Source organism: Scardinius erythrophthalmus (assembly GCF_964197995.2).
Source record: "Scardinius erythrophthalmus genome assembly, chromosome: 24".
In the NCBI taxonomy this organism is placed as follows: Eukaryota; Metazoa; Chordata; class Actinopteri; order Cypriniformes; family Leuciscidae; genus Scardinius; species Scardinius erythrophthalmus.
Genome location: NC_138244.1, coordinates 25,495,625 through 25,516,045, shown reverse-complemented (window position 1 = coordinate 25,516,045; position 20,421 = coordinate 25,495,625). Strand labels below are relative to the sequence as shown.

At 43.6% G+C, this 20,421-nt stretch overlaps 1 protein-coding gene across 1 annotated transcript in view; it reads right to left on the bottom strand.

The window, feature by feature from the left end:
- The window catches only part of LOC308684620 (anoctamin-3-like), a gene marked incomplete at both ends in the record, with an annotated part of 38,347 nt that extends 18,476 nt beyond the window's left edge, over positions 1-19,871 (bottom strand). The window contains one exon of the mRNA XM_081355885.1: positions 19,820-19,871. Within this exon, the coding sequence (XP_081212011.1) occupies positions 19,820-19,871 (52 nt within the window). The remainder of the gene's footprint in view (positions 1-19,819) is intronic.
- Positions 19,872-20,421: the final 550 nt, after the last annotated feature.

The following is a 20,421-nucleotide window of genomic DNA, read 5'->3' as shown; positions in this document are numbered from 1 at the left end:
GCGAGATTTGGCATGGCAGCCAAATCGAATAATAAATAACCACTGTTATTGTTTACCTAACTATAATAATCAATGAAGCTGACTGCACTGTGAATCTCTTTAGCCTACATAATGTCTACACTTTCTTTGTTATACTCGGCACTGGACAAAAACTCAGGCGTTTTGCGACGTGAGCAGATTCTAAAACACATCTGATTGGCCATTGCGTTCATGTAATCAGATATGTTTTTGATTGTCTGCATTTGCACAACACTGCAAAAACACATTGTAAATAGAAACCTTTGACGCTCTCAAGATCGCAAACACCAAATTTGTTTCTTCAGTATGTTATTATTACGGAGAAATCTGATCCTAGACCAGCGGTTATGGGCAGCTTTTACCTCTAAAAGCAATCAGAGGCAGCAGCAGGCAGTGGTTTGAGTGAGAATATTCCAGGATAGTCTCATGTCCGTGGCCAGGGGGAGGTAAGCCTTGCCCAGCCTTGGACACACTAAACAAGATAATTAACAAGACACAGGTGTAACACATGAGGGCCAATCAAAAACCATGGCAACTGATGAACAAAGACAAAGGAAACTGACCTGGGAACAGTGTAAAACTAACAAGACAACAACCCAAACCCAGAACTGACGTAACAGAACAAATGTTATTTTTAATGTAACAATTTACACAGTTTTTTATCACAAAAAAAATACATGCTAAACTAGGTCAGATTATAAATTATTAATCCCCCATATATAACATGGATTCATCATGTGGCTTTCTCTTTATCACCTGTGATTTTAAAGTGGTTTAACAGTATATTATAATGTAAAAAACTGATTTTAGTAATTTGCTATTTTAACATTATGTCGGGTAATGAAAAATATATGTTTAATTCAAGGTAAATCTGTAACACTTAAAATGTTTCTATCATAAAGTTCTGGCAACCTCAATTGAAACTTTTTTTTACAATGTAATATACATATATTCACTGTAGAAATTTCAACGGTTTCTCCATAATTTTTCCATTTTAAATATTTACATACATTTTTAAGCCAGTTTTGTGTTTTCCATATCCATATAAACTAATTAGGGTATGTACATATATATGTATGTATGTCTGTATGTATGTATGTATGAATTTAATTTTCATACCTGCCAGTTGAACACATTTTTGATTTGACAATCACAGATCACAGGTTCTTGCTTTAAATAATCAATGTATTGGTCTGTCTGGTGTCCGTGATCCACGGCCGTACTCATCCCCATCTGTGCGTTACGTAACATGACAGGTGGCAAGTCTGTGGTTCATGGGATGTTGTGCGATACACACACACCCTTGCTATGACACAGAAAAACACAAATTCACAGCTCCCCTGTGGAGGAAGCCATCTCTCCCTGAAAGTGGGCCCTCTCTTTTTTTAGTGACCTAGTATAGCTATAGTTTAAAAGCTCACCTGTCCTGTTAGTTAGATCTTGCATATAGTTTCATAGTTTGAGAGTGTATACAATCACGAGAACCAGAACTGAATATGGTACAAAGCACAAAGATGTTGATGCCATCAGCCTCCTACTAACTCGCGATTGCTGGAGAGTTGCCCATGTCGCAGGAAGTGCTTGTGTCTGGCCAATCTGTTTGTGCTACACTGCAAAAGATCAGAACCACCACCGCACAGCCAGAAACCCATGTTAGTTTCTAATTTATGGACAAAAATCAGTTTGTTCACTTATCCTGCTATTCTAAGTAGCCATATGGTGTGGTTTCTGTAAAGGCCCACTGACGTGATATGTTTTGTGGTCTGCGTCGACTCGATCATGAGTTGAGTTGAACTTTATTGTCCATTCTGTTTGTCACAGAGCAGAAATTTGTCTTTGACACTGGTGACATAGATACATTCACATTGTTGTTGTTTTTTTAAACACATCACACATTAACAACACAAACACAGAATTAATTAAATTATAGTTTCCATCATAAAAAAAATAAAATAAAATAAAAAAAACGGGGGGAAAAAACACTATAATTCCAGCCATTACTTTAGAAAATTGAACGATTTAAGACAATCACTTCCATTGGGACGAAAAAAAAAATTCCTACACGTTTCTTCTGGCCAGAGGAATTTTGAGTCTACTCCCAGATGGGAGCAAATCAAAAGCAGAATGAAGGGGGTGAGTATGATCTTTAAAAATGGCAAATGCCGTTTTTTTCCATAACACAATCAAACCATCCCTGAAGTGGTTGTTTGTGTCCAGTAATCTTATTATCACATGATCCGCTCTGTGCTATCGCTCATGTCTCTGGGCCAGAGCAGACTGTGTGCGCTGCGGCAGTTCACGTGACACTAACGTGAACCCAGACTTCATTCGCCACAATATAAAGCATGTTTACACTGTCTGAATTGTTCCCTATCCCCTATGTAGTGCACTATGTGCCATTCACCATGTAGAAAATAGTAAATGTTTGAACAAATGACTGATTTTAGCGTCAGCGTCTATTTATAGCATAGGGGGCGGGACACTTCCAATTCTAGAGAGCATTTGATTGGACAAAATCTGATGAGAAGCTGAAGTGCAGACTGATGTCATCAAAATCACTGATCCATATTGGTAGAAGTGAGAGACTTTAAGTTTTAAATGCTTTTATCTTCTAAATGTGAATTTTGTCATTGTTTTGGAGCACACAGTTAGGCTAACCTATTCATACTAAAAGCCAAAATACTTCCATTTTGAGAAGAGTGGTCTTTAAGAGTGAGGTCTTTATTATGGCTTCCAGTCTTTGTTTCCAAGAAGGACTCTGATGGCTTGTTGCTCGTATGTCGAAGTGTGGCGTATAAAGTTTCACCGCCGCCGAGGCATACATCAGTTTATTGCTTTCTGTTATTGTGCTGGTTGGAATTGATTTTGGTGTTCCACTGAGTCTTCAATGGCTTGAAGATGTCAGCAGCACAGTAGCTATTATACTGCTCATAGCAGCTGAGAAATGGTGGTTATTTGGCACTGGCTGGTCTTCGATCTTTATTCTTGTCATATTCCTCATGTGTCTGCCACATGTGGTTCCTCTTGAATGAAAGGGTGCTGGTCTAGTTCTGGCTGTGATAGTTGTTTGTCTGTTTGGTTGTCAGATCTCTTCTGTTCAAGTTTCAATAGTCCAGATTTCATTAGATTGTGCTTAATGTAACCCAGAGATGGCACATCCACAGATTGTGATTTACTGTCTAAAATGTATGTCCAGTACCTAAAGAATAGTAAAAGTTGAGTGGTTGATTGCTGTGCAACTTCCTGTTGTCAGGATACACCTTTCTATCAGTCCATTGGGGAGCTAGGGGTGTTTTCAGAGCTGTAAGAGATTGTTTGCTTTGTTCAGAAACAGGTAGTTAAACTGTTACAATGTTGGATTTTCTTCTTGGTTCGGTTTTCTGTCACAAGGCAACATTTCAACATTCTGGGATTCTGCTCATGGCATCATCCATCAAGCTGTCGTTACACACACACCACACACTTATACGAATGTACTGTATGTAAGCCTTTATTCTCGCTTTAACTGATAAATTATATATATACAAATCTTGGAGAAGAGGAATTATACAACTGTTTAAGATGAAGAGGCAATTTTTGGTTTCAACTGTTATAACTAATGTGCTCATCCAGAGACAGAGACTGATGTTTATTCCATTAAACCTTTCCAATTATGAATTATAATAAAGCTTGGTTCATTGGTCTGTTGGATCAGATTGCTTTCTCACCACAAGTGAACCGACCCAGAGACTGATTTCAATCAGGCTGAGACCACCTTGTTCAGGCGATTTCCAGCCGATTGTTTTGGTGTGGATCCGAGCACAATTGCTGTTTTCATATATGCCTAAATGAATAAATTAAGGGAGAAAATGTGCCAGGTTCCAAAACAAATGCTCTAAACAAGCCAGGTGTGAGAGCGCCTGCAATATCTGAAAGATATCCAACAGTCCAAAAATAGATTTGTTCAAGCGTCAGCACTGGTATCGCACTATAGTATATTTACGGTATTCTTTGGATTTATCCGCCCCTAAACGTCATGTAAAAATGTCATGTGTCAGTCAAATAGTTCCTGTCAAAATGTGAGGTTCATGGGTAGAATAAGCTGCCATGTGAACCAGACACTTGTTCTAATAGTCAGTATTCTGGCTACACAACATTTGTCTAGCTGATTCAATGCTGTTTGACTGAGAAGCAGCAATCTAACTAAAATTAGACATATTGTTTTGTTCTTTTTGTAAACCTAAAATCTGTGTTAATGTCTAATTTTAGGTAGATTATTACAGCTAAAGTTGTCCAGCAATGAGTAGTGGGTAGTTTCCCCCTTTTCTGGTTTAGCTAATGGCATTAAATTACATGTGTGTCCATATGTTTAAACCCAATAATAGTTAATAAAGTAGCACAAAGTTCATTCTGAGCTATATTAGCTCCAAAAAACGTACTCGGTTACTAACGTAACCTCGGTTCTCTCTAGAAGAGGGAACGAGTACTGCGTTTTATCAAAACGCTACGGGAAAAGTCTCTTTTCACGAAACACTGAAGCAAAAATTATCCTTTAATTTTCATATATGTAAAACGCGTTGCGGCAGCAGCAGACAGCTATGGCGAGACGGCTTGTTCGCTCATTGGCTGCTCTGCGGCAACTGCTTAAGCCTATCGAGCGAGGCCTGAGATGACATCAGGCCAATGAGGGCGCTTCGCGCCCTCCTCGCCACTTCCCGCCGAAACGGGCGTGGCTTACCTCTATAAAAGGAGCTCGAGAAGGCTGACTCACTTGATTTTGATCGCCGAAGCGAACCAGAGTGAACCGTACGCACGGCAGAGAACGCAGTACTCGTTCCCTCTTCTAGAGAGAACCGAGGTTACGTTAGTAACCGAGTACGTTCTCTTACGAGAGTCCTCTCGTACTGCGTTTTATCAAAACGCTACGGGAACCCCTTGCAAAACGCCGTGCGTGCTGGGATAAAAACACTGATCACCGGAAGCTATTTCAGGCATACAGTGCATAATCACCAGATTGACTCACACAGAGTCAGGGAATAAGGGTGGGAGCCTTGATTCCCTAAATTGTAGCGTCGTAGAATAGACATATCCACAGACGCAAGTATAACATCACATAGACAGGGTAGGGAGCCTGAACTAATGTGGAAATGTGGGTCTTACACAGTTCTGCCCAAGATAGTCGGTAGCGCATAGCGCGTGAGTTTCAGCGGTCTGACTGGACGGCTGAACGGATTACACCGACAAAAGCTTAGCCTGCAAGGCGGGAACCTCTAGGTTATAAAACCTCATAAATGTAGACGGCGAGGCCCAGCCCGCCGCCGTACATATATCCTGTAGGGAAATCCCGCTGGACCAAGCCCACGAAGAAGCCACGCTTCTCGTGGAGTGCGCTCTGACTCCCAACGGGCATGGAATGCCTTTGGCAGTATAAGCCAGCGCTATGGCGTCAACTATCCATCTGGATAGACTTTGTTTCGAAACAGCCATTCCTTTGGAACGTCCACTGAACGAGACAAAGAGCTGCTCTGTCTGTCTGAAGACAGCAGAGCGGGACATATAAGCTCTTAAAGCCCTAACAGGGCAAAGAAAACTCGAGTCCCCTTCCTCACTTGATGCCGGCAGGGCAGCCAGGGAAATGACCTGAGCCCGAAAAGGCGTGTTGAGGGATTTCGGCACATAGCCGTGCTTAGGTTTGAGTATGACTTTAGAGTCATTAGGGCCAAACTCCAAGCACGCCGGGCTCACAGAGAGCGCGTGCAGGTCGCCTATGCGCTTCACTGAAGCGAGAGCCATCAAAAACACTGCTTTGAAAGACAAGTGTTTGAGGCTAATAGACTGGATAGGCTCGAAAGGGGCATCTTTCATGGCCGCTAGGACCGTAGAAAGGTCCCACAAAGGAACTGAAGGAGGTCTAGGTGGATTCAGTCTCCTAGCTCCCCTGAGGAAGCGGATGACTAAATCATTCCTTCCCAGCGACTGACCCAGCGTTGAACCAGAGAACGCTGAAATAGCCGCCACATACACTTTGAGCGTGGAAGGGGATCTGCCCTTATCCAACAGCTCTTGTAGGAAGGAGAGAACCTCCGTTACCTCACACTCGAGGGGTGAAATGCTCCGAGCTGTACACCAGCCGGAGAAAACCGACCACTTCGAAGCATAAAGCCGCCGTGTCGACGGCGCTCTAGCCTGAGTGATGGTATTCACGACTCCCTCTGTGAGACCAACGGGTATCCGTTGAGCACCCACACATGAAGGGACCATAGTTCCGGGTGTGGGTGCCAAATCGAGCCTCCGGCCTGCGAGAGGAGATCTCTCCTCAGCGGCAGTGGCCATGGATCGATATCTGTCAACTGCATAAGCACTGGGAACCATATCTGGTTCTCCCAGAACGGAGCTACAAGCAGGACTGGGCATTTCGTTTCCCTGACCCGTTCCAGCACCTGTGGCAGGAGGGAGACGGGGGGAAAAGCGTATAACGGACAGCGCGGCCACCTTCGGGACAGCGCGCTGTCGGTTTTTGAAAAGAATGCGGGGCAGTGCGCGTTTTCGCGGGACGCGAAGAGGTCCACCTCCGCTCTGCCGAATCTCTCCCACAACAGCCGGACTGTTTGTGGGTGTAGAGACCATTCGCCCGGGGGAACATTGTTCCTGGACAGTCTGTCTGGGCCCACATTCTGAAGCCCAGGTACATGCACTGCTCTCAGCGAGCGTAAGTTGTGCTGAGCCCATAATAGGAGGCGTTTCGCCAGCCTGTACAGGGATAAGGATTTCAGACCGCCCTGGCGATTTATGTAGGACACCACAGCCATGTTGTCCGAGCGGACTATGACGTGTTCGTCCTTGATGCGGGGACAAAAACGCGTCATCGCGTTGTGCACTGCCAGCATTTCTAGGCAGTTTATGTGTTGGAGCTTTTCTCGTTCCGACCACAGGCCGAAGAACGGTCTGCCCTCGAGCAGAGCTCCCCATCCCGAGGTGGATGCGTCTGTAGACACCATCCTCACTCTCGAGGAAGTCCCCAGGCTTACACCTGATTGGTACCAGTCGTCCGCCGTCCAAGGCGTCAGGGCTGAAACACAGCTGTGATCGACCTTGAGGCGTAATCGACCGGTCGCCCACGCTCTGCGCGGTACCCGCGCTTTCAACCAGAACTGCAGCGGGCGCATGCGGAGCAAGCCCAGCCGGAGAACTGACGATGCTGAGGCCATGAGACCCAGCATCCTTTGAAACTTCCTGAGCGGGGTGACAGCGCCGCGGCGAAAAGCCCTCGCCGCGCGCTGAATGGCCAGCGCGCGCTGTGGTGACAGCCGCGCTGTCATAGACTGTGAGTCCAGAACGACACCCAGAAACGAAATCGTTTGACTGGGGTTCAATGAACTTTTCGTCCAGTTGACTGTGATACCAAGATTCTCGAGGTGATCGAGTAAAATGGTTCTGTGCTCCACGAGCTGTGATCGTGATTGAGCTAGGATCAGCCAGTCGTCCAAATAGTTCAGCACTCGCATGCCTCTGAGTCTGAGAGGAGCGAGCGCTGCGTCCATGCATTTCGTAAATGTACGAGGTGCTAGGGACAAGCCGAATGGCAGGACTGTATACTGGTATGTCTGACCCTCGAAGGCGAATCTCAAGTATCGCCTGTGGTGTGACGCTATCTGTATTTGAAAATACGCGTCCTTCAGATCTATCGACATGAACCAGTCTTCTCGGCGAACGTGCGCGAGAATTTTGCTGGTTGTGAGCATTTTGAAACTGCGTTTCACTAATACTCTGTTCAGCCGTCTTAGATCCAGTATGGGTCTGATACCGCCGTCCTTTTTGGGGACTAGAAAGTATCTGCTGTATAGTCCCCCTTCGCTTAGAGCTGGGGAAACGCGCTCTATCGCCCCTTTGCTTATCAGTTTTGATATTTCGGCTCGAAGTAAGTGAGCTACTTCCAACGAAACCGTAGTCTCGACGCGCGCTGTGAAGCGGGGAGGGCGTCGGCAAAACTGTAGCGAGAAGCCTCTCTTTATAATGCCTAGCACCCAGTCCGAAACCCCTGGGAGCGCTGCCCATGCATCTGCATGGCTGGCTAGGGGCTGGATACGGAGCGCGCTCTGATCGCCGTGCGACAGAGGCGCTTCGGGGGATACAAACATAGGCGTTATGCCTGTGGCATTTGAGGCGGGGCGCGCGCTTAATACAGCGGGCGAGACGCTCATCCTCGACCTCGCTACAGTGCTTAGCTGAGTGAGGGAGGACTGAGAAAGTCTCATAGGACCCATGTGAGCGAGTAGATGTGGGCTGGGAGCGGGCACATTTACTGCTTTGGGCGCGGCGTCTGCCTGAGCAGAGCGCGCGCTCACAGTTCTCGTTTTTACAGAGAGCCTGTGATGTGTTAGACATAGTGTTCGTGGGCACTGGGAAGTGGGCACTCTCACTATGCTGGAAGCGCAATCGACCTGAGTCGATTTTATGTGCGCGGGCCCTAAGTGTAGGGCTGTGCTTATGTGTAGTGATGGGCACTGAGGAGTGGGCATCGAGACTACATTTATAGCACCATCGGCCGTGGCCGGGACACCAGAAAATACACTCTTTCTGAGATTTATCTGGGTAGCCGTGAAAACGGCTTTTGTGTGCAGGCAAGCGGGCAGCAGTGCGGGCTTGCTCTCTGCAGAAAACACTGGAACAGTCGCAAATCTTGGGACTGAAACAGTGGGGCGCTTGGGTGGGAGGCCGGCCGCAACGGGACTCACACACCTGCGCTTTCCTAGGCTTGCTAGGACTTCTTCGGCACTTCAGGCTTTACCACGACCTTCGATCGCGGCCCGCGCGAGGAGGGGCGCCGGGCGCTGGACCGAGAGCGGGGCCTCGAGCTGCGCTGCTGTGGCTGCTGCGATGAGGCGGCCGAAGGCGGGGGCTGAGGCTGAGAGCTCCGCGGGGTCCGTTTGTCACGACCCGCTGCAGAACCGGAGCGCTTCGGCAGGAAGTGCTTGAAGGCTTGAGACGCTTTTTGGGCCTCGGTAAATCTCTCCACGAACTCGGAGAGAGAAGAACCAAAAAGGCCGGTGGAAGACAGCGGGGCATCGAGAAACGCAGTGCGCTCGGAATCGGCCATCTCCGTGAGCGTCAGCCATAAGTGTCTCTCAGCGACAGTGGCGGAAGCCATACAGCGTCCCATGGCTTGTGCGGCGGCCTTAGTAGCTCGGAGCGTGAGATCTGAAGCGCTCCTTAAATCCGCGATGCAGATAGCGTCAGGTCCCATCTCGTCCAGTTTACGGAGGAGATCACCCTGGTAGATCTGCAGCGTAGCCATGGTGTGTAGCGATGACGCGGCCTGCCCAGCGGCGGAGAAGATTCGCGCGAGCAGCGTCGACGTCATGCGGCAGGCTTTAGAAGGCAACACCGGTTTAGCCCGCCGTCCAGCAGAGGGCGGGCAAAGGTGGGTCGCTATCGCCTGTTCCACCGGCGGAAGAGAGAGGTAGCCTCGGTCTCCGGCCTTATCCAGGGAGGAAAAAGCGGGTGAGACAGATGAGCGCGTCCGCGCAGAGAAGGGCGCGTTCCAAGCCTTCGCAACTTCTTCATGTAACTCAGGAAGAAAAGGAGCGGGCTTAGATTCCGGAGAAGTGCGCTCACCAGGGAGGAAGCTACCATCCAGCCGGGTTCGAGAGGGGGGCTCCGGTGCAGACCACTCGAGGCCGAGGCTCGCCGCGGCCAGCGCGAGTACTCGCATGAGCTCCTTCTCAATGTTGGCTCTCGTTGAGGGCTTGCGGGCAGGAGGCGCGAGGTCCTCAAAGCTCGCCCAATCCTCGCTGCCTGAAGCTACCAGAGAGCAGGAATCCTTTTCCCCCGACGCGGCCTCTGAACCGACTTCCTCTGATGAAGCGGCGGCAGACTGCGGGCGCTGAGCATCAGGAAGTGATTCGAGAGAGGCCGGTGAAGCTGGCGGGCGAACCGGCGAGCTTGGTCGGGCTGGAGCGGGTTCCGGGACCCGCTGCGAGCGGCGCTTTTTACGGCGCGGCATCGCGGCGGTGAATGCAGGCTTGGAAAAGGATGCCAGGCGAGTCCTCAGAGTCACCATCGGCAAAAGCTCGCAGTGAGGGCATCCGCCGTCAGCGAGCGCGAGCGCTGCATGGTCCTCACCCAGGCAGGAAACACAGATGACGTGCTTGTCTCCCTCGGTGAGTGGGGCTCGGCACGAGCCGCAAGAAGGCATCTTAAAAAAGACGCAGCTCTTTTAGGGGTGAGTGATGCAGGAAACACACACACACACACACAAAGGCAATGAAAGGATATAGGCGCCGGAAAGCGCAGCAGGTACGGCTGTAGAAGGCGGCGTTGGCCAGCAGCTTCGAGGGCTCGTCCCGCTGATGTGCTTGCTTCAACGACGCTGCTTCCGTGATCCAGCGATGCGTGCGCTTCGCTGAAGAGATTAAAATCAAGTGAGTCAGCCTTCTCGAGCTCCTTTTATAGAGGTAAGCCACGCCCGTTTCGGCGGGAAGTGGCGAGGAGGGCGCGAAGCGCCCTCATTGGCCTGATGTCATCTCAGGCCTCGCTCGATAGGCTTAAGCAGTTGCCGCAGAGCAGCCAATGAGCGAACAAGCCGTCTCGCCATAGCTGTCTGCTGCTGCCGCAACGCGTTTTACATATATGAAAATTAAAGGATAATTTTTGCTTCAGTGTTTCGTGAAAAGAGACTTTTCCCGTAGCGTTTTGATAAAACGCAGTACGAGAGGACTCTCGTAAGAGAACTATGTGTTGTACACTAAGTTTTAACACACACACACACACACATATATATATATATGGTCCACAATGATTAAAGTCCACATTAATGCGGATACATCTGAAAATGGTCTTTTTGTTTCACACTGCTCTTGGTCCACAATCTCATTTTCAAGTGTTTTCCAAAAGTTGCTTGTCCACACTGAAAATCTTAAGGGCCAATCTCATTTCTCTGTTTTACCCCTTCCCCTTCCCCTACCCCTTTGTCTGCGTCTTCCCCTTGCCCCTCGATACCGAGTGAAGGGGGGTAGGGGGAAGAACGTTTCTCTAAAAAATGAGACACCACTCGATTACCGTTTGCGTCATCTTCCCTTTCCGCTAGCTGGCTGCTGCTATGTCAACAGAGGCGATACGCGTTGACATAAACAAACGAAGATGCCGTCGTCTTGGGTTGTGATATCGATTGCCTGGTCTCCCTTTATCTTTGCACGCTTGTGTGCCATCAGTCAAAGACATTTTTTCATTGTATTCAACGGCGGCGCCGGCGACACCATAGCTAAGCAAAACATTAGCAAACGGCAAATAGCGCATAGCTGCTAGCTAGCGGTTAACTGGCGATTCAAAACAAAAACATTACAATTAAAACCGCTTGAACATTTTATTAAAAGTATCATAAAACACGAGTGTCATTAAACTGCTGAAAATACATACATTTGTGCGACTCACTTCTGGGAAATTCCTACCCCTCTCTTTCAAGTGTGGTCCTCCGCAAACTTCATTTCAAGGGCTATGTAGCCCTACGCCTTGGCCCTAGCCCTTAATCAAAATGAGAATTGGGACACCACTTCCCCTCACATGAATGCGTAAAACCGAGGGGAAGGGGTAAGAGTAAGGGGTAAGACAGAGAAATGAGACGCAGCCTAAATAATGCTTAAATAATCTTACTGTGTATGCATAAAACGTTATAAAAGCTCACTGAAATGATACAGAGTGATCAGACATAATAAAGTTGACATTTTTCTAGCACAATCATTTTATTAGCAAAATAATACAAATGTCCAGGTCACAAAATTACCATTGATTATATGTTGGAACATCGCATGCAATGAAACTGCCCTCATTTTTGATGCAGGATCATGTTTGACAGCAACTGTGAGTACATTTTCTGTCAGGAATGTAATATGAAGATAACACAAAATAAAATTTTTTCTTTAAAAACACTATAAAAGTGTATACAGCCACAACAAAGCTAGTACAACATGGGCCGCCATCTTGATTGTTTTGGGTTGAATAGATCACATGACTGCATCACATGACTAAACATGTACCATAATTTTCAAATGTATCCCCTGGGATTGGTTTCCAAAAAGCTCAGTTTTCACTGATTTTCTTAAACTTATCTCTTGCTTTTAAATGGCTAAGAAATCAAATACTCTGCTGAACAATAACCTGTAATTTATATTCTAAAATATTTTTTACCCCTATATTTCCCTAATGAAAATTTTATGGTTGGTTTATGTACAATAAACACTTAAGTCATCATGGATTTTATATAATGTAAAAAATAATTATACAGAATAAGGCAGCAAAATATATTTTTTTAATATATTTTTATTTTAGTTTCTATATGAGCAATATCCAACGCTATCTCACGACCAATTTGACAAATTCGTACGATTTGTCTAAACCCCAGTGATGGGTAAGTTTAGGGGCGGGGTCAGGGTTAGGTCATTCATACAAATTAATACGAATTGGGCAACTCGTAAAATATGTACGATTTAGCAAAAATCTTACGAATTCGGTCGTATGAATTCGTACGAATTAGCCACCTCGTAAAAATCGTATGAAATGCTGTGAGATCGGGCTGGCAATATCAAACTCGTAGCAGTGCGATATGGCTGTTTATCAGCACGCCTGTGATTCGGCCTAGTCAATCACAGCATGCCGATATACAACCATATCTCACGACGTTTATACAACATCGGCATAGGTGAGTAAATAAATAAGAAATAACAATGGAGCGTCTTTAAAAACCCTCTTATGTGCAGAACTACTTCCGCCATTTGGATTCACATCCCAAGTTGACAGTTTAACAGTTACTAAATTAATAGTAACAGCCTCTGTTACAAATTCTAAAACGTCACTTCAGAACTAGTAACGAAGGAATGTTGAGTCGCTTCATTGAGGATTATTGTATTATGAGAGAGAGATCGACTAAACAAGTGTTTTACCAGTATCTGCAGTAAATTTCCAAATATGTTTGTTTCGTAAGGGCCATGTTCTACCACATACCCCACAGCCGTCTGTCACACTTCCTACAATTATTATTAGCTCAGAATTCATCTCATGCTTTCACCATTAAATGCTAAACTGCAGATTTTCCATTAATTATGGAATTGTATTAGGAGAGCATTAATTAGTGTAATATCCATTATCAACACTCAAATGAATGATTTGCATTTTAATCAAAATGGCATATTTCTGCAAAGATGCGATAAGATATGCCAGTGAAGGAGTCTGTGGCCAAACATGCTTTGATGTGGACATACTGTCACTGAATATAAAATCCACTCTTCTGGTACAGGAATAAACATCAAAGAGTCTCTTTCTCTCCATTCCCATCATATCTCCTTCACAGACTGGGATGTTTCTTTCTCTTGCCGCAACTGTCTTCCTTTGTAATGTCCACACATCACTCTTATATCAATGGAATGCACTGTTTGGGCAAAATCTTTCATTTAACTGGACAGATGTGTCAAAATAAAAAAAAAATTTTACAGAAAGCCCCCGAAACAAACAAGAACTCAACAAGAAAGTGAGAGAGAAAGGAAAAGGTAGAATGCCAGTTTCCTGCTGTATATTTATTTTGTCATTCAGCACTTAGAGACAGGCGAGGTTCTAGGGTCAGTGGATACTTGGGGCTTTACTCAGACTTCTGTGAGCTTCAGGGGCCGTTCTTTAATGCAGAACTGCAATCCTTGCTGACAGCAAACCAGCCAAAACAGGTTTGCTGGTATCTCAGCTTGGTCAGTCTGGGAGACCAGCTTAAGACCTATTTGTTGTTGTTTGTCCAAAAACTGAATTTGTTTTAAATGAAAATTTACCATTAACTCTTTCCCCGCCAGTATTTTTTATAATTTTCACAAAAGTTTCATTGCCCCCAGAATAATTTGTTGTATAAATATCTGAATAGTGAATATCTGATAGTTCAGTTATATGTAACGATGAGTTTGCCCTATGCAGATAATTCAGTGAGATTTGACTGTGTTGCCGCTATATGTCCTGAAATTGCATATGAATAAAGCTGAAATACAGTGCATTCTTTCCTTTATGTCAACAGGTCAACTTCTGAACTGGAGTCATTTCACAATCACATACTTAAACCAAGCGCTTCTGATTCTCCCCTCACCAGGGCCGTTTGAAGGAATTTGGGGGCCCCAAGCAAAATGGATATGGAGGCCCCCAAACCCCACTTTCTGTTTATAGATGGGTTACAAAGTATTTATTAAGTAAAAAACAGTTAAATGACAATTAATTAAAGATTAAATAACTAACAATTTACCATCTATTAATGATGGTTATTATAAAGTGTTACCGAAAAGATATGTTAGCATTTCCATATTTTGCTATTAGAAGGGAAGGGATGCAGCTGCTTTCACAACTACCAATGCTTAAAAACATCCCAAGCTAATTTTTGATGCACAGAATTTATTGTGTGGTTTTCCTAACCCCCATTTGGTAAATAGATTATCACGGTGGAATAGTTAGTATAGCATGCTATGCCACTTTCATCAAAACCTATTACAAAGCTATAGCAATGTCACGTCATTAAATACGATAAACAGTGATTCTGGAACAGATCTGCGTCTTCCTTATCCCGTTAAAAAACATATTACAGTATGTAACCATATTTCGTCTGTTCGAAAAAAAAAGTTGCACTAACTGTTCGTTACAAGCATTTGCCGTCAGGCAGTCAACGTAGCTAACATAAACATATTTTTGCTAGCCTACCTGCTGCAAAATTACACCATTTGTACAAGACACGTAGAGCTATTTTATCCAGTGTAATTTATCACTTACCACTATCTTTTGTTTTTTCTTATCCTCCTTTTCCTTTCTTTTCTTTCTTTTCTGACTTCCTGAAGCATAATTCCGCTTCATGATGACTGCCGAGGAGGTTTTGTATTTTGCCGGCAGCAGAGATCATGTGGTTGGCTGGCTGCTGTCAGCGACTACTTAGAGGGGGCCCCCTTGAGGGGGATCCCGATAACAGTGTCATTGCACTTTACTGCATTGACTATCAAAGGGGCGCTCACACTGTTTGTCGTTGCATTTTATTCTTAACCAGTCGTTGTCTTGGGGCCCCAGGCCAGCTCGGGGCCCCAAGCAATTGCTTGGTTTGCTTGCCTTGTCGCGACCGGCCTGCCCCTCACTGTACTGTAAAGTTTTCTCATCGGTGAATGACATATGATGTTATCAAAGAACTTTGTCTCTGGGTTGAATTGTATGCTTTCAATGCTAGCAGGCTAAAGTTAGCAATTCCCAGATCACCTCTTGCACCTTTAACAAAGTTCGGGAGGAACACGTTCAAATGATCTACCCAATCAGCACGCTAGGAGGCCTATATCAAGCATAGCGTCAGTTCTGGCAGGTCACGTCAAAACGGGGAACAAAATAGAGAAGTAGTCCTGATGCCATGTTTGTTATTTACCAGTGGCGGCTGGTGGGTTTTAAAATAGAGGAGGCACACAATGTTTTAGGGGTCGGATCCCCTCCCAATGATTTTTAAAAATGCTTTAAAATGGCTTTTTTGCTCACTTTTAGAAAGAAAATTTACAGAAAACCACACACATACAGCAAGACAACATAAATATAATTTCACTCACCTAACCTATCACTTGAAGCAAAAATCCACCCTTCTGTCCTTTAAATGTCCATTTTAAAAGAGCACGTTTGGCCGTTTAGTGAAGCTGACTGCTGTAGCCTATAGCTAAGCTTACCTTATAGGTGTGGGGTCTTTCATTTTTAATTTAGCTATTGTTCAAATGGTAGTTTGCTAAATTTGTTTGCGATCAAATATTCAATATCTCTACTCTCCATACGTAGTTAGTACATCAGCGGTAGCAGTTCAGCCACTTTTCTCAACACTCCTAATCGCTGAAAGCTAAACACTCAATGGTGATTGTCTTTTTTTTTTTTTCAACAGAGGCACAAGTCTCTGGCTATGGATTTGCCTCCCTCTCCTTTTCTCTATCCCCTCAGACTCGCGTTTCGCAGATTTGGTGGTTACACTTACAGAGGTGAAATTACAAACAATATTCTGAGACATGAAATGAATAACTGGGAATTTTATTAACATTAAATCATCCTTCTCCCATTTTCAACTCAAAATTTGGGGTAGGCTGTTTTGTTGCCTCCCCTTATGAGCCACCACTGTTATTTACAGCAATAATCAGACATTAATTCAATCTTGAACAAATTAATTAGAAGAAGCTATTATTACTCCAGCCCTTAATGACATCAATAACAACAGTTCCAAGTTTAACCAACACGGTTTGAATATCGTGACTAGCTAGTTAATTTACACAACGATGCATTGAACGATAGTAGTTAAGCAGCTAGTCATGATCAAACCCCAGATCAATCAATTTGCACAGTGTTACACAGTGTCATTTGTGATACTATATCAAAAATCGGATTTCTGTAGTAAAACTTGAAGTGTGAGTGTGCAGCCTGGTCCATTTATGGTCCTAATAAACTCTTATGGTATCCATATTATCACTCTACAATCTTATAATATTCGTATAAGTCTGTAAAGTGGTCGTAAAGGCTGTTGGTGCGGCGCCCTACAGAGGGTCAGCCATAAGCTGGGACCATAATCACCCTCAGATTGCTCATTCCTACCCCTGCACTGCACATGGTCACTGTTGCACTATTCTGACACCAGTTTAGTTTTGTGGAGACCTTCTTGGATTGCAAGCCTTTGCTCCATGGGGAATGCCAATGTAATAAGTGTACTGGAAGTCGCTTTGGATAAAGCATAATGACTGCTTACTGTAATTAAAAGAAATTGCACATGGATGTGTTTTTCTCGAATACCTGAAGAAAGAGCTGTCAATAGCTTTACCTCTGTCCTGGCATGCTGCACGAGTCCCAAATAATTAACTGTGAGTCATTAAAAAGCTTTAATGCTTGCGATAATCTGTATATTCGCTCTTAGATTGATAGCTAATGACCGTGACGGAGTCACGTCTAGCTAGTTCGGATGTGAAGTGGCTCTATAAATACATGCCACTGTCATTATGTTTCAAGGGGAAATGTGTTATTACAGTGGCACAGAAGGAAATTGCTTAAAATAATGAGAGAAAATTTTCCTTTCTGCATTTATTGGCCTTGCTTTAAACTTGTGACATTGGTTGAGCCAATTTTGCTGTATTGGGATGTACAAGAAATGCCGTCACACTGTGGCCAATCATTCAGAGATAAAATGAGGAAGCACTTATAAAGAAGATGCGGTGTGGAACTGACCCTCCTCTATAGTCCTGCCCGTCTCAGTTACTATTATAGCCCTATAAAGCTTTCCAGCACATTTCTGCCGTCAGCAAACCTGTAGAAAATTAATCAGGATGAGTGAATTACCTCGGGAATTATTGCATAATATCTGGATTAACTGTGATTTTAGATCTAGTAATTATATTAAGTGGTCCCAAAAAAATCCAGAACGGTAATAATAGTAACTTTTCCATTATTATTTATTTAGATAAATACTTTTCCTGGTAGTATAAAGAAAAAAGTAAATTCTTCAAATGTGTGATATGGTCACATACATTAGATGTTGTAAACTTTCCTTCTACTTCTAATTCCTCTTGTTGTTATTAGTAGTAATATAATTGTTATCATTATTATTATGTTTAATTGTTTATGAATTACATTTCCATTAAAAGGTGAATATGACCAAAATATTTGAGAAGGTTGAGATATTCATTGTTAATTGTCTCGTCCACTGCTAACAGGGTAATGGGACAGAAAAAAAAGGTAATATTCTGGGTAACACTTTACAATAAGGTTCATTAGTTAATATTAGTTAACTACATTAGTTAGCATGGACTAATAATGAACTGCACTTATACAGCATTTATTATTAATCTTTGTTAATGTTAATTTCAACATTTACAAATACTTTATTAAAATCCTGCTAACATTAGTTAATGCAATATGAACTAATGTGAACTAACATGAACAAACAATGAACAGCTGTATTTTTATTAACAAAGATTAACAAATACAGTAACAAATGTAATCCTCATGTTTAGTTCATGTTAGTTAAAGGGGTGGTTGATTATGATTTCACTTTTTTAACTTTAGCAAGTGTGTAATATTGCTGTTTGGTAAAACAACATCTGCAAAGTTACAATGTTCAAAGTTCAAAGCAAAGGAAGATATTTGCTTTTAAAGAAAGTGCTTTTAAGGACTACAACAAACGGCTGGTAGGGACTACATGAGCTTCCTGACATCACTAACCCTAGAATTTACATAAACCCCGCCCCCGGGAACGAGATTTATAGATTATCATGACAGAATATGCTAATCAATGACTAGAAGATAACTACACATAAGCTACCTAAATTCATCAACTAACCATTCCGAAATGTTCTGTTGCTTCTACATGTTGTCACTTCTTCTTGAGTCTCTCTCCATCATTAAACATAAACATTGACAGTTCTAGAGCATGTGTGTGTGAGGTAAAAGGACACCAGCTCTTGAAGCTCCGCCCCCTATCCTGAGAGCAGCAGCTCATTTGCATTTAAAGGGACACACACAAAAACAGTGCGTTTTTGCTAACCCTCAAAAAGTGACAACTTTAACATGCTATATACAAATATCTGTGGGGTATTTTAAGCTAAAACTTCACACACACACTCTGGGGACATCAGAGACTTATTTTACACCTTGTGAAAAGGGCATTATACCACCCCTTTAATACATTAGCTAATGTTTACTACTCTCTAAGCTAAAATGCTGCAAAAAAATTATGCAAAAAGAACAATCTGAAAAATGTATACTCAAATACACAGACTACTAAGTGACAATGCAGTTCTGTCTTACAGTCTTTTGACCCTTTCAATCTCTCATTTCAGTCTCTGTAATAACATCTTGTAAGATTAGTCATGAAATGTTTTTGTTTACACTGACCTCATTCTGAGAACTGTAATCATATCTGTTCGTGTTACTGTATCTAATATCTTCTATACAAGAATCAAATGCACTTTATCAAAACAGAGTGCAATGTATGCCTCTAATATCACAACATGCTCTAAAGTTGTTTTCCTTTTCGTCCCATGGAGAGCTACTAAAACCTGCAAATGTGGCTCTTTTTTGTCTATCTCACTGTAATCACACCAAATTAGTCAGAATCATCCTGAGAGCAGCAGGTTTTTTAACGCAGTGTGATTTAATAGGCAGATGACCACTTAGTGTGTGTGGCAACCCCATTAAACAAGATCAGGGGAAATCAATGGAAAGTGTTTTCTCTAAACCCAGTCAAAATGTACCAGTGACTGTGTTTTTTTTATTTATTTTTTATTAATATTCTGCTTCATGTTACTGATCACCAAAACTGCAGCTATGAGATCACTAGTGGACCAACATCCATTCAAATGCAAACAAAACTCAAATGCCAAAAATAAATTAGTTACATTAGAGCTTGTTGTTGTTGAACATATGAGTATCAAAACAGAGAGATATCCCTGATCTATTATACTAATAAAATGTATATCCTTACAATTATGGGATCAAACAAGGACAATCAAAATACTATAATAGCCTATATGACATATTAAATATACAGTATATGTATATGAAAACTTATATGCCATAAACATTCAAATCCTTGAGATCTTAATGCGAAAAAGCAAAATAATTGTTTCACTCGTGATCGAGCCTATTCTATTCGATATTGCAGTGGCATCCAGTATATGCGCCAAACACTTAATCGTGAAGTTGATCATATCACGAAAGCATCTCCAAAACGGGACATGGAGTGCAGAAGCCCACCGCCGCACTTTCCCCCAAAACACGATATCACACACACACAAAACCCCGCAAAAACAGCGCTCACACTGACCCTTCTGCTGTTTGAAGGACTGTATGGATCCAGAATGATGCACCATGGTGATTCCCGATAGAGATCCTCGCGGACAGAAGATGAAGGCAGGATACATGTGAAAGTATGGAGCGATCGCGTAGGTGTCTCTCCTCTGCGCAACCCAACACCTCTAGCCTCGCGCGCCACCATCCGGGGCTGTTGTCATGGTTACGGACTGTAAGAGGATGGATGGATGGATGGATGGACACCCTTCAGCGGCTCGATAGAAGAATGGCCCGTGTTCTGGAGGGCGTTCTCACGGGACGTGTTGTTGCGCTGTTTTTAATTGGTCGACACATGCACATATGCGTCAGACTGACGGTCGGCTGTTAAGTCGCGTCCTTCTCTTTATTCGACATAGCGTTGCGATTGTAAAGACGCGCTGTCAACTGTGTCAAGTTTAAAACAGTTCAACTTTTAAAAACACATCTCCCATGCGTTCTGTTCAAGAACGCGTGGGTATTAGGAGAAGAGACTGACTCGATTCGTGACGAAACTCAAGCGGGGTCGTGACAATGACATTAACCAGGGAATGCAGAATGATCATTTCCAACAATTTGCCCCATGTTGTAAGA